Below are 14,292 nucleotides of genomic sequence, written 5' to 3'. Positions count from 1 at the left end.
AACTAAAGGACAAGAAGGAAATCCACAAGCAATGGAAGCAGGGCCAGGTATTCTGGGAAAAATATGGTCTCTCTGCCTGTTGCCTGGAGATGCAGGAAGGCCAAGGTACAGCTGGACTTAAACTTGGCAAGGGACACAAAGAATAACAGGAAAGGCTTCTATAGGTGCATCAGCCAGAAAAAGGTCAAAGAAAGTGTACCCCCCTGAAGAGCAAAACTGACAAAACTGGTAACAACAGATGAGGAGACCACTGAGGAACTCAAGAACTTTTTTGCCTCAGTCTTCTCCAGCAACCTCTCTTCCCCCACCACTTGAGAGAACAGGCTGGAAGATGGGGGGAGCAAAATCCATCCCACAAGGGAAGTTCAGGTTCATGACTGGTCGAAGAACTGAATGTACATAAGCCCATGGACTCTGATGAGATGCATCCCAGAGTCCTGAGGCAACTGGCTGATGTAGTCGCCAAGTCCCTCTCCATGATGTTTGAAAATTCATGGCAATCAGGTGAAATACCAGGTGACTGAAGAAAGAGAAACACTATACCCACTTTTTAAAAGTGCAGGAGGCAGAGCCCTGGGAAATACAGACCTGTCAGCTTTACCTGTGTGCCTGAGGATACCAAAGTCAGGATATGGCCCTTGTACCAATGCTGTGAACACAAATACACTCTGTATACCCCAATAGGTTTATTACCTAAGAAGAGACTTCTTGTGCAAAGAAAGCCTTATTGAACCTTTAAAAACAGAAAGGCTGATTGCTCTCTAGTCATGCCACACCTGAGGCAGATGGCTCTCTAGACCTGCTATACCCAGGCTGGTGGTTTGGCAGAGGATATGCATAGAACTGTTCATAACTGATTGATCCTAAGGGAGGATATAATATATGTCACATATAATCTCAGGCAGGTGAGCATTTGCTGGTTTCTCTGCTGTGACTGAAATGGCTGACACCACAATGTACAAAAATAGCTCTAGGTCAAGAATTAGAAATGAGCATGTATATGACTTTTCCTCCTACAAGTGGATTGTGGTTTCTGAATGAGCAAGAAACAAAAGCCAACAGGAGTTACTTCACAAGGGTATGCACAATAAAATCCATCAAGTGCCTTTTATGGACAAATTCAATCTGTGCACTTGGATCAGCCACAGCTCTTTTCAGAATTTGTATTTCCATGTGGATTAGCAGCTGGCTCCCCTTCAGTATTTTTAAACAACCCTGAATTGTATAATTGCCATGGGACCATTCTAACTCATACTCTGGTCATTTACGAGGATTTACACTCTGGTACACTCAGTTATTCATTAAAAACAGATAACTCCCACAGGAGACACTGCATCACTCAATACTCATGCTACTTCTGAAATATGGTATACTTAAAGAAACACACATGTTTCTTTAAGTATACCATACTTATCTGGTCTAAGATATAATAATGGTAATAAATAAAAAATTGTGCATATTACCTTTTAATGATTGGGAAAACTATGTTAATGTCTTCCCAAGAAAATAGTTCCTTTTACTTAAATTAAAGAGGATTGAAGGATAATTTATATTCAGAAGGAAGGGGAAAATGCACTTGAGTTGGCTTTTCTGCACTGCCAGTAATTCCCTTGAAAGCCTTTAAAAATAAGCTGAAAATGTAGCCTGCCAATATGATAAGACAATGCATAAATTTCCACAGGGTGCATCATCCTGACAAAGTAGATGCAGAGTTAAATCCTCGTGCTCAGTATATATAGTCCATTACAAGATGTGCTTTAGGCAGTAGTACTGAAGAGGAAAACTAAAACAGAAATCAAATTGCAACAATGCTTTTCTGCAAAAGTGTTTTGTTACTGTCATGGAAGGTACCCTCTACAGATCACTTTAGACAGATTTAACTTCTGGTTTATGCATTTTTAAATTCTGCTGCATTCAAAGAGACTGAAGTCGCTTAAAAGCATTAAAATGTAATCCATCAGTTAAAAAAGAAAACCAAAACCACACTTCACTACAACAACACTCCAAGGAAGTTCAGGTTAGCTATGCCTATCAAAGTTACAGGTTTCAATATAGGTAATGCATTATTGCACCACATTCACAAATTTTAATAATTGTAATTGTAACCCATAGTAGTATTTAGCCAGACAAAAACAGCAAAAATTTTTGTAGGAGCACAGTGACAGTCACAAGCTGCTTCAGATCCCATGCAAGAACCAGCATCCCTTTCTCAAGGAAAATGCAAACCCAAACACTGAACAGTTACCTAAATCACCTAAATCTCAGAAGGGTTCCTTTCTATAAGTGTTGATATTGTTTCAGAGCACTTAATTGTTTAACTGCTTACTTCAACTGACCTGATTCCAAAGATGTAGAAAAAGGAGGATCAGTCAACAGCTATTTCTTGTTCACAAAGCTTTAAGAGCTACCTCAACTTTCAAGCAATGTGATGTAATCCAGTAGTAGCAAAGGGGAGGCATTCCTGCAAAATCTGCCTGTTAGTCCTTGATGGATTGTACTTGGTTTCAGAAATGAACATGACTGCTACTCAAACTGACACTCAAGTTTATGTGGCTTATAAAACTATTTCTTACTACTTTCAAATATGAGTCCAATTGGATTGCATTTTCTCTTTGGAAAATAACTCAGGAATGGATTGTTCCCAACAGTAAAACTAAAAATAACAGCAACTGTTTAAAATCACAGTAAGTTTATTTGTGAACTCATTTTAATGAATATGAATCAAATGCATGAATAATACAGAGAGAGTTACTTGCTCTCTCAGCTCAAAAAAAAAAAAGCACAAAAAATATCCATGCATTTGAGTTGTTTTATAGTATGCTATCACCTGAGAGGTACACTGCCTAACTTTTACCTGCAAATCTAAGAAACATCAGATACAGAAGTGCTCCAATACAGGCACATGCACGCATGTACATTTGTCAATGAATGTGAATGTCATGAAAATAAACCTACAAGTTAGCTGTGCATTTCTATGTTAAATTAGCTCTGCATTTCTATATTTTCCACTTCAAAAGAAATAAAAACAACAAGTTGTAAATCATCATCTCTGAAATAAGTATATGAAGAGGAACATAACTAAGACCAAAAAAGGGAAGACTATTTCATCTCTGAGGGTTGTGAGAGTAATGGCTAACCCTGGTTTTCTCACAAGTGACCTGATTTAAGCAGGAGACTGGACTAGATGACTTTCTATGTTCCTTTCCAACCTGAAACTACTTATGATTTGATTTTCACTTTTTTTTATTGTTACCAAACAGAGGTTTAAAAATTTCTGCTCTTCTTAGAAGCTGGTATAAACTTAATTGAGTATTTATGATATAATTATAGCTCCTGCTTATGTGCCTTAATTAAAATACACAGTCTAGTTGCAGGCACTCCCACAGAAATGAGCAGTATTATGTCTTTCACTTTCTTCAGGATCTAGATGTGCTTTACAATTAATTTTCACTGGCTGTAGCCCCTTCTGAATGTGATCAGCTAAAGGGTAGAAAAAGACCCACATTTTAATACTTGCAGCACAACATTCCCTGTACAAAGTAGATGCTGACAATCCAGACAAGCAGCTGGCAAAGGTCTGTTTCCTGAACAAATGTACTAACAAGCATGCCAGGCTCTGAGGGTTAAGCCACTCTGTAAAACAGTTCTTGTTTCCTGGAAAGCCTCCTAAATATGTCAGACTACTATTTTATCCTTTCTTGCCCCCACTTGTTTGGTCCTTCACAGCATGGCCATCAACTAAAATAGTCACAAAAATATTTCCTCATTACTATTGCTTTCCCACCCTGCACTGTGCAATTGGGTGTTTTTGGTGGAGTTTACATCTTTTAAACTGATGCTGAAGCAGGTTTTCCTTCTCTCCTTCAAAAGCTTTGAGTCATGATTTGTAAATGAAAATGATGAGTTATATTTTCAGACAAGCTAAGGACAAATCTTCTAGTCCAGAGTGACATGCAAAAAACACATCTAGGAGGGAAACCTGCTTGGTGACACAGGATTTTAGCAGAGCCAGCACTCGGTGCAGCTACACTGAATGCAGCTTCTGCCTGTCTGGTGAGCACAAACAAGGGCAGATTTGGTCCAATGGGAGTGCAAAATTAACAGAGAACTGCAGCAGGCAATTACAGTATAATTGTGGTATATTCTATGTACTACAGTCTTGTTTAAAATACCAATAAGTCTTGTAAATCCTAATTTTAGTCTTAAAGTGATAAATAATATTCCAGTGTCTTAAAGAGCCATGCAATACTAACAAAGTCATACAATCTGTTTGTAAATCTTGTCAGCTTTCCCTCAACCACAATGGTATCTGGTTGCTACCATCTCTGGTCAGACCATGCCTCAGCCTATAAGGTAATCTTTCCTGAATGGAATAATTTTCTTTTATGTCTAACTTGACACAGACATTCATGCCATGACATAAATAGCAATGGAATGAAATCCTCAATTTACTAAAAATGTCACAAAAATCATACTTTTCTTTAAGATGTGAAAAGTCACAGCAATTCCAAAACAGAGTCTTATAGCTGCATTTCTATAGTTCTGCTCATCTTCCAATGTTTTCTTAGACTGCCATAGTGCATCAACTTCACCTATGCATGATTTTGAATTTAGAAGTGTGCAGCATTCAGCCAAAGACAATTAAATGAGCAGGTCAAATAATAACAAATAAATCAAGAAAACAGCACTTTGAATTAAGCTTTTATCCTGGTTAAGGCAAAACTTGGAAATGCATGAAACAAAGTTTAGCATTATATTCAAAACATGACACATACTTTGCATATAATTTCAACTAGAATAAAATAGGCCAAATGAAGATATTTCAGCACTATAGCATCCACAACAAAGATTTGGTTTGCTCCTATTCCCTACAGCCAGTCATTCCAGCTGTTCTCTAATTCAGAGCAGAAATTATCAGAAATTTTGAAAAACTCAAAGAGGAAGAACAGTGTTCTTTCAGCACATACCCACAGGAGGTTCTGCCATTCAGACAGAATCATTCAGACTGGTCCCCAGTCCAGACATCAGCAGGACTGAGGTCCCCAGTCCAACATCCTCAGTAGGATTGAGACCGTTCAGACTAGATTGTTCAAGATTTGTCACATAGATCTTAGAAACTTCCAAGCATGGTGCCTACAAAGTCAACTGGACCAATCCAGCCAAATGCTTGACAGTCCTCATGGAGGAGGCAACAGCTCTTCTGTTCCTGGACCAGCCATTGCCACTTAGCTCTCAGTTCTTGTGGCAGCATAGCACGACCAGTAGGAGACAGAGAATATGGTGGGTCTGTTTCCTGAGACCCAGCTAGAGAATGCCCTAATGTTGGGAAAGATGACAGTTTGAAGAGAAAGTCTCACAGATATGTATGCTTAGCAGAAAGATTTTTAAATGTGGAGTCTGATGAAGGAATAGAGTTGGAAGCAAGGTTTGATATAGAAGAAAAGAATTGTTCAGCCAGTCTTACTGGATAACCAAGGAGGCAAAGGATATGTTAGTTAGAAGGGGTTTTTATGACTTAGAACCAAGGATAAACCCACCTCAAACAAGATGTTTTTACCAAGCAGAAAGATAGCACAGGCAAACAAGCCTGCTGAGGTGGCAAGTAGAAAAAAGGTCTCAGAATTTTCCACTGCCAAGAAAACTGGATAACAACTTCTAGCTTAAACTGTAATGTACTGACTTTTAGTGATTAGAGAATAGTAACATGAACATGGTAATGATGGCAGTTATGATAGGCTATAGACAATAGTTAAGGTATAAATTGGTTCTACTGTATTAAGATGCTGAGCAAAGAAAAGTACATAATGCATTGTAACCAAACCAAAGGGTCTCCAGGCCTGCCTGCAGCTGGAGCTGACAGCTGTAGGCACAGGCTCTGCTGCCCACAACCCTGGACTGCTGTAACGTCCTGGATGGAATAAACTGCATTTTGGAGAGCTGCCTGGAGTCTGCATCCCTCATTTCGGCTCTTACACCCTAGCCTTGACTCAAAGGGCAGATGGTGTTTGTAGGTATTTAGCACTGAGACAGACTATAAGTGCAATATATAAATTAAGGTCTCAAAAGAGTCCCAGCTTACAAACTTTTCAGCATTGGGTACTACAATGTAGATGCATCAAAAAAGCTCAAAAAAATGTGATCCACTGCCTGATCATTCACTGAGTTCTGGTGTTATATTTATTTGGACTGGTTTTTATTTCACTTATGAGGAAAAGATTCAGTGTAGCCAAAAGGAAACTCATGAAATTCAACAAATTGCAAAATCCTGCATCTGGGAAGGAAGTACTCCCTGAAAAAATATGGGCTGGATATGGACTGTCTGGGGAAGATCCCTCCTGGGAAGGTCCTGATGAAACTTGAGCCAAATGTGAGACAACGTTGTCCCATAGCAGCAGCGATCACTTCCTTCAATCTGCTGACCTGTTAATGCAGCATGACAGCAGATTAAGGGAAGTGATCATTTCCCTTTATCTGACATTCATCAGACCACATCTAGAATACCATGTGCAGCTTTGGGCCCCTCAGCTCAAGAAAAGAAAAATATTGATAGAGTTTGGCATAGTATCAACAACATGGTGAGGAGCTGAAGTGTTTACCCTGTGAAGAAAGACTGAAGGAACTGGGTTTGTTGAGCCTGGAAAACAGAAGGTTTTGGTGACCTAGAAGGACTGGGGGTGCTGGTGGGTGAGAGGCTGGACATGGGCCAGCAATGTGCACTTGCAGAAGTATTACTTTGGCACAGAGTAATATTCAGGTTTCAGACAGCTTGAAGAACTGCAGTCTGATGAACACTAAAAGAGCAGAGAGCTGCTTTGCTTGCTTATGTAACACTTAATATGAATAATTAAACCAGTCTGCAGGTTCCTGGAGTGTACAAACAAAAGAGGAGCAATTACTGAGGTAAACATGGGCAACATACAAATAAGAGGTACAAATAGAATATTTATAGTAAATATATGGGAAAACATGAACAGAGCAAGATTTATCAGTCTATTTTACATTTCTGACTGCCGATTTCCCCACTGTTTTTTTTTTTTTTAATTCTAGTTTTCTCTCTTTTTGAACTAAAGAGAAAAAAATCCTTATCAGGAAGAGACCAGCATGGGTAGAAGGTGGCCTGAACAAGCCAAGACTCCTTTGTCTAATTATAACCTCTCAAAGTAGAATTCACATTACAGTCAAAGCCACAGGGCAGCTTACATAAAATTAACAGATACACAAATGTGACATTTCCATACAGTAATAGTTAAATCAATAACTACTGACACTAAGGAAATATCTCTAAGTAGCAAATATGAAACCAGTGTTATTCTTATGTTGCTGGCTTTGGTAGGAAAGAAGTTAAATGATCTTTCACTTTTATTCCAGTTTGTATCTCTACAGCTCTGCAGATACTGGAGAAAGTGATAAATCATTCATCAAAAACTGAAGTTATACCACTGCCATATGGCCAGCTGGGTAGCACCCTAAAAATATGAAACTGAAATAGTTAGTAGGAAAACAGAATTTAACTCTCCTTCTTTAACTTTCCTTCTACTGCAAATGCATAAAAATCAGTTTTGGATGTTTCCCTGCAGTGTGGACCATAAATAGTAACTTTAAAATATACAGAAGTAGAAAACACATGACAAAGGCACTTCATTTGACCCTATTCTACCAAAAATATCCTTACTTCCTGTGCTCAGCTTAATCCATCACAATCTTCAATCATCTTAGCTGTACCATCCAATACTTATTCTCCACATTTGTGTGAGTTTATGTACTGAGAACGTTAGGATGAAAGGATTTATTAACAGCTTCTCAACTGACATTTACAGGGGATTATGGTTCTTCAGTGTCCCAGAAGTGCTAACCTTACAATTTTTTTCTATTCTTTCTTCAGTTTAAAAGTTGAGTCACAAAATTCCTAACATTAGGAAAGCACCATATTTTTAGAGACTCTGAATCTCTTCCTCAGCAGCCAGAACCTGTAAGCTGTGTCTGAGCCTCCCACTGTGTCACAGAGATCAAATAGGCAATAAAACATTTTGGGTGTCTAATGTGGTAACCTGCTACTAAAAATATGATAAAGGAACAGGGTCTTAGACCAGCTCTGTATAGAGTATAAATTAAAATATACTACAAATCAGGAGTTGTATACAGGGCAGCCTCTGTGCTTCCTCACCTGCAGAGATAACCAGGTCTGGGGAAGGCTTACCCAAGACACTTAAAACACTACCAACACTCTCCCAGGGGCTTTTTAGGAGAGAGAAAGGAGTTTATACTCTGGGAGGTGTTTTCTATGATGGCACAGAAGCAGTATTAAACACTGTACTCAGCGTGGAGAGTTCAAACCTGCAGTTTTATACACATTTATTTTCATCTCTGAAAACAGATGCAGGGAATTCCACACCATGGGAGGAAAGAACTGTAATCTTTAGTATTTACTGAAGCCCATGAAAAAGTACTACAAGGACCACACTGAATTTATATTTGCAGCAACAACTTTACTTATATGTGGTGAAAAAAAAAGATATGATCATGGATCTTAATACAGAGACAATATGGACACTAGGCAATAAATATCCTCACTCTTAGGAAAGGCACTGTGCCTTTGAAAAGATAAATTTGAGATGTAAATCCTTAAGCAGTGACCTGAATTGCTAGACAAGAAAATTTGAAACAACCTAAGAGAATATGACATTAAAAGGTATGAACATCCAAATTAACATAGTTCCATGAGTAAGCTACAGCATTCTAGAATATTATGGTTCACTTAGGCACACTTCTCAAACTATTTACAACAATTTGAATAATTTGTATCCTAACTAAATTATGGAGACTAAACCCATATTTCTACTTGCTATGAGTTTTTAGAGAAGTTGGATGCTGCATCCATAAAATACCTGCCTTTATACACACTGAGTACAGAAATCACTAAATCTGTACCACATTATGTTGAATTGAAAAAAATTCTTCAATTTTCTCACATTTTTCCCTGCAAGCTAAACTGCCTGCATTTGAAGGCAAATTAAAAGAAAGGAAACACTGATTGGAGATTTAGTAGAACTTGTCATGGGCCCTTTTTATTTCCTTTCATTTCAGCAGTAAAACATTTCCTCAGTTGATCTGATTGCTATCCCTATTTGGGCTCCAAAGTCTGTTCCAAGTAACTGGATCACTCAGCAGGCTGCAAGCACTGGTAAGTTTCACTACCTTGATGCAGAGGCAGCTGACTAATATTCAAAGATACCATGACACACATACCATGGCAGCCCAAATCAGCCTTCATTTTTCCTTTTCTTCTTCTTTCCTAGTGAGCTGTTCAGTTTTTAGGTTCTGTTCTTCAATGCCTTTGAGAATTTTATGTAGGTTGCAGATTAACTGTGCTGCACAATGCCCCCTGTACCACTGGGACTGTGCCCCACGAGTGCCCATGTGTGTATGAGCACAGGGAGTGGGACAGGGAAGGGAAGTACATCATAGGCTGTCAACCTGGATAGCAGAGAATCAGCTTTATGTACCCTTCCAGACTGTCTTGCAGTCCTAGAGACCAAAAAAAAATGAAGCTTACAGAGATTTAATCCGTATCCATAAGATAAAACTCTGTATAACATACACACACACTGGCAGGCAGAATGCTCAAGCCAAGACAGACACCTTCAACAATCCCAGAATACAAAGCAACTTATTTATGTACCTTTTCTAAGACTGTTTCAGGTTTATCTTATTCATCATGCTAAGGCTTTCCCCAGGATTCCTCAACCCTTTATTTCTTTTTGCATTTGTCTGATTTCACAGCTGACACAGCTAGCAGTAGGAGATTGGACTAGAGATCTCTTGAGTCCATTCTTTATTTAACCCTGTGACTCTGAAAGGAATGGCATCTTTATCACCTGCTGATCACCCTCCTCTCTGACAAATTTTAAAACCTGTTTAAGTTATCAGAATCCATACCTGAGAGGTTAAACTTTTCAACTTAAAAGATAACAAAAACTCTCAAGCAGCGATGTAGCTTCAGTTTGGGGTCTACAAAAACCAAGCCCAAATTTGAAACTTGAATTCCATTCTCTCATCAGCATCACTACTTGAGTCTTGCAACACCATGATAAAGAAATTTGATTTTATTTACTTGGGGCAGTTGCCATAGGCTGGTCTCAAGCTAAAAATCTTGATATCTTTCACTGTTCTGCTTGTATCACATCTATCACAGTTTGGCCTCGCTCCAGAATATTCAAAACAAATAACATGTTCCAGCTAATGGCTCCAGCTAACAATGCCATGTGTAACTAACTTTTTTAATTTAAATCCCCAGCACACCAACACTGTGTGGGCCACCTGCAGAGAGGCTTAGAGTCATAATCTTTCCTGCCATGTGTAGAACAAGTAATTCCTCCACCATCAGCATCATTTCCATGCTGAAGCTCATAACTGCAACCTGTTACAGTTCTTCCATAAGGCACCTCTTTGAAAAAACCTCAGTACCAGCCCAGGAAAAGCAGTTTCACAGTCTGTTGAAGGACTGATTGCTCCCAGGCTGAGCATTTCCCTGGAGTCTCTCTATACAGACTAGGACAGATGTGCTATTGCTGCTTTTCAGCCTTGGCTGGCAGAACAGAGACAGAATTTGGCCTTCAGCTTGTAAAGATTTTTCTGGCATGGGCTACACTTACCTCCTGGACAATGCCTCATGGCCATTTTACACCGTCTGGATTCTGCAATGGTTGGACATGGTATTGTGTCTTTTGCTGGCTTCTTCACTATTTGTCTTGTTCTTGTTTCCAGGCCCCACTTAAATCCACATGTTTTGTTATTTCTGCTGCAAGTTCCCCACTCACTCCATTGACCCACTTCACAGCCTTCTGATAAAGCAAAAGAAAGCACAAGTGAGCAATTCTTCTGGGTTTTTTGGTTTTTCTTTCTTCTTTTTTTTATTAGAATACAATGTACATTGTGAGGAAGCAACACTTGACAGTTTTACCATTAGCAGGTAAAAAGCTAGAAACAAAATTATAATCTCTTACAGAATTTGAATCTTTTTAGCCAACATCAACTCAACCAAAAAAAAATCAGTATATTGAACTTTATGTTTAAATCAGTATATTGAACTTTATGTTTGATATGTTAAAACAGTCCCAAATATTCAAAAACTTTCCTAAGCTAATGAGGTTGACTCTTTTTTTCTATCTAATATATAGATCCTACTTGGTTGTCACCTGGGTTTGAAAACTTCAGAAGTTCACATTTCCAAGTCCTCTCCATCATAAAATGCGAGAAATACTCTTGAAAGAAAGTTTTTTCTGACACAAGTCCTGAAATCTTACGAATTCTGAGTTTCAAATCTTCATAAAGGTGATTTTACAGTTAAGAGGACAGAACTTTCTGATGCACAAGAGAGCGGCATTCCCAGTGAAGCGTATTCTAATGTTTGGAAAAATCTACTAGTATTATCAGTAAAGAATTCAATAATTTTCCTTATTGAATATTTCCTGATAAGAAATCCTAAGCATTATCATAAAGTAGTGCCATATTTGAGTATGGCCACCTGGCAAAAGAGCTCCTTGACTCACCCACGCATTCCATAAGCTCTTCCAAGGCTGCAAATCCAGCGGGACATCCTCGAAAGCAGCGGCCTCTGTGCGAGTAAAAGCCAGTTTTGCATTTGGTACAAAAGTCTCTGCTAAAGCAGGAGTCACAGTTTTCTATTCTGCATCCTAAATCAAAAGGATCATAAGGAACAATGAGACAGCAAAGTTAGGGTAAGACTGAAAATGAAGGGACTTCTAAAGCAATAAACTAGCAAAGCCAGAAATCCTGTAACACTGTCATCCTGAAATCCATCTGGGATGTAGACAAAATTAGAGGTTACTGTATTTGCCACATTTTCCTCTATGTTCTTCCAATCCTACTTGTTTAAAATCAAACTGTAGATAAAACCCCTAGTTTAATCATATTTGAATTACTGACATCTCTTTGGAGGAAAGATGTTCAGTATAAATTATTTTCATGCATAAATAATTTCAATGAAACTGAGATGCAACAATCATTTTGGGAAGTATGCATGTATTATATGTATTGTCTTCATTTTGTAATTTATCACTGAAAGCAGGAGACTTTTTTCTATGAGTTGACCCTATGAATAGCTGAGTGGATGCTTTCATGTAGTGTATCTGATGTCTCTGTCTACACATGTGCATTTTCAAGAAGCCTCAATTTTGCGGGATTTAACTCCTCTCTCTATTATTGAGACACTTAATCCACAAAAAATAACCATTCTTAAATTACTAGGAGACATACACCATAATGAATAGATTAAAACTAAAAGAAAAAAAAAACAAACAAAACAACTATTATCTTTATGAAATATTTTATTTCTCAGAAAATTTAAGAGGAATATGACCTGCAATAGATGACAGATTCAGATGTAGGCTTTTCAGAAATATCTTATTCCATATTAAAACACGTCAGCTTGGAAATGAGCTAGTTATTAATAATCATATGTATACCATACATGCCTACAAAAACACCAGGGAAGAAATAGTCCAAAGATTAAAAAGGATAAGCCATTATATTTGGAACAAGAATGATCATTTTATAATAATTTCTTAAAAATCTATCCTTCAGCTAACAAAATTAAATGAGCTACAATAGCTGTATCCTCCCTTCAGCTATCAGAAGCCACAGCAAGAAGCATTTTTTATTTATGTTTTGCAACAATATAATAATAATAATTTTGGTAATTATGTCACTCATTTATTCTTCAATCTTTTATAATGGAAAAAAAAAGTACAAACCATAAGGTCATTATTCTGAAATAGCAATTGGTAAATATCTGCAATCAACACTTCAAATTTAGCCAATATTTATGAAACAGATTTGAATATTTATTCTTGAACTTCAGCAGGCTAAAACAGGGCATCCCACAATACTTAAACAGTGTGTGTGTGAGCGTGGTTGCGTAAAATTCTTTGTGAGCAATTAGGGAAGTATGAGGCTTTTTAGATCAGATTTATTGTGGCAGTGGGCAAAAAATTAGGCAGACTGAATGAAAAGAAAAAAGTATATTTCTAGTGGTGTTGACCTTTGCTTGGTTGAAAGGAGTGTGAGAGTGAGCTTGAAGCCTTGCCCTGACAAAGATAACCTCTGCTGGCTTCATTTAGACATAACCTGAGCGTACCAACTCCTGCATCCAGCATTTTCCAAAGCAGCTTTTAAAACTCTAGTTCATATAAGCAGCCCAAATTCGGCTTCTTGTCCACACTCAGGGCTATAGGAAATTCCTTAGAATAGTAATTTCTTTTCACAAGGATTGAACCAGTCCCTAAAGATCAGGATCCTGGTCAATGTCTACACAGTGATTCTGTAAAATCACTTTCCTAGATTAATGAATTGCAAGGCAAAACCAACTAGGTGAGTTGTTCTGGAGATGTACCACAATACTTAATTGCTAACCTGGTTTGTTACACTCAAGGTGTACTGCAGGTATTTTATTAAATGCAGTGCTTGAGTCAAACATCCTGTGTATTTAAATATTCAGAAAAAACGTTTGTCTCCTGCCCACCCATTTGAGACATTTGAAAAGAAATCAGGGTTTTTACAAAGATGACAAGATGCAGACCAGAAAATTGAAAGAAAAATCAGCATCTTGCAACCCTCCCTCACATCCAAGTGGCACAACAATTTTTAAATAACATTTTAACTATTGCTTTCAAAAAACATGTTGGCTGTAACATGCTAAAAGCTTTTCTGTGTGTATGTTGAAGAGGGACTAAAGGAAAAACTTTCAACACAAGTTAACACTTGACATGATGCAGACACACTTGGTGGGTGGAAGCCAGACTCACTTTGCACTGGGGATTCCCTCCACAAAACAATCATTCATTAAATGAATGAATAAATCCTCTTTCAGTTTTGATCATATTTCAAAACTCCCATCTTGTTTGTATTTTCTGCTTTACCTGCAATGCCAGCTTCCTTTTGCCAGCAGAGTCCTTGAGATAACTACCTTTTAGAAGCTTTAGTCCATGAAGGTTGGGTGAAGCTTGGATGAAGGCTGGGTGGAGATTTCCACCAAGACAGTTTATTTTCATTTTTTTCCTATGAAAATAAACTACTCTAAACATGAAAGACCTATTATTATTTTATCTGTATCAGATGCAAATTAGGGGAAAATACTGAAAGAGTATTAAGAATGCTGTAAGAATTCTTTCTTCTTACTGAAATTAAAATATTAATTCATCAGAGTGATATTCTTCATAATGCTTAGGTTACTGAGTGCTAATCAAAATGATAATTTAACTGTAGCTGAAGACA

At 37.8% G+C, this 14,292-nt stretch overlaps 1 protein-coding gene across 3 annotated transcripts in view; it reads right to left on the bottom strand.

The window, feature by feature from the left end:
- RSPO2 (R-spondin 2) overlaps nucleotides 1-14,292 on the bottom strand; it is a gene marked incomplete at its 5' end in the record, with an annotated part of 102,756 nt that overhangs the window by 29,425 nt on the left and 59,039 nt on the right. Inside the window, 2 exons of one of the 3 annotated variants that reach the window (XM_084206220.1) lie at nucleotides 10,647-10,841; nucleotides 11,550-11,693. In XM_084206220.1, coding sequence (XP_084062346.1) covers nucleotides 10,647-10,841; nucleotides 11,550-11,693 — 339 coding nt within the window. The remainder of the gene's footprint in view (nucleotides 1-10,646; nucleotides 10,842-11,549; nucleotides 11,694-14,292) is intronic. The other 2 variants (XM_084206219.1, XM_084206221.1) reach the window with 2 other exon arrangements.

Source organism: Fringilla coelebs, assembly GCF_963513975.1.
Source record: "Fringilla coelebs genome assembly, chromosome: 1".
Taxonomy (NCBI): domain Eukaryota; kingdom Metazoa; phylum Chordata; class Aves; order Passeriformes; family Fringillidae; genus Fringilla; species Fringilla coelebs.
Note: the sequence above shows the minus strand (reverse complement) of the source record. Positions and strands in the feature narration are given on the sequence as shown.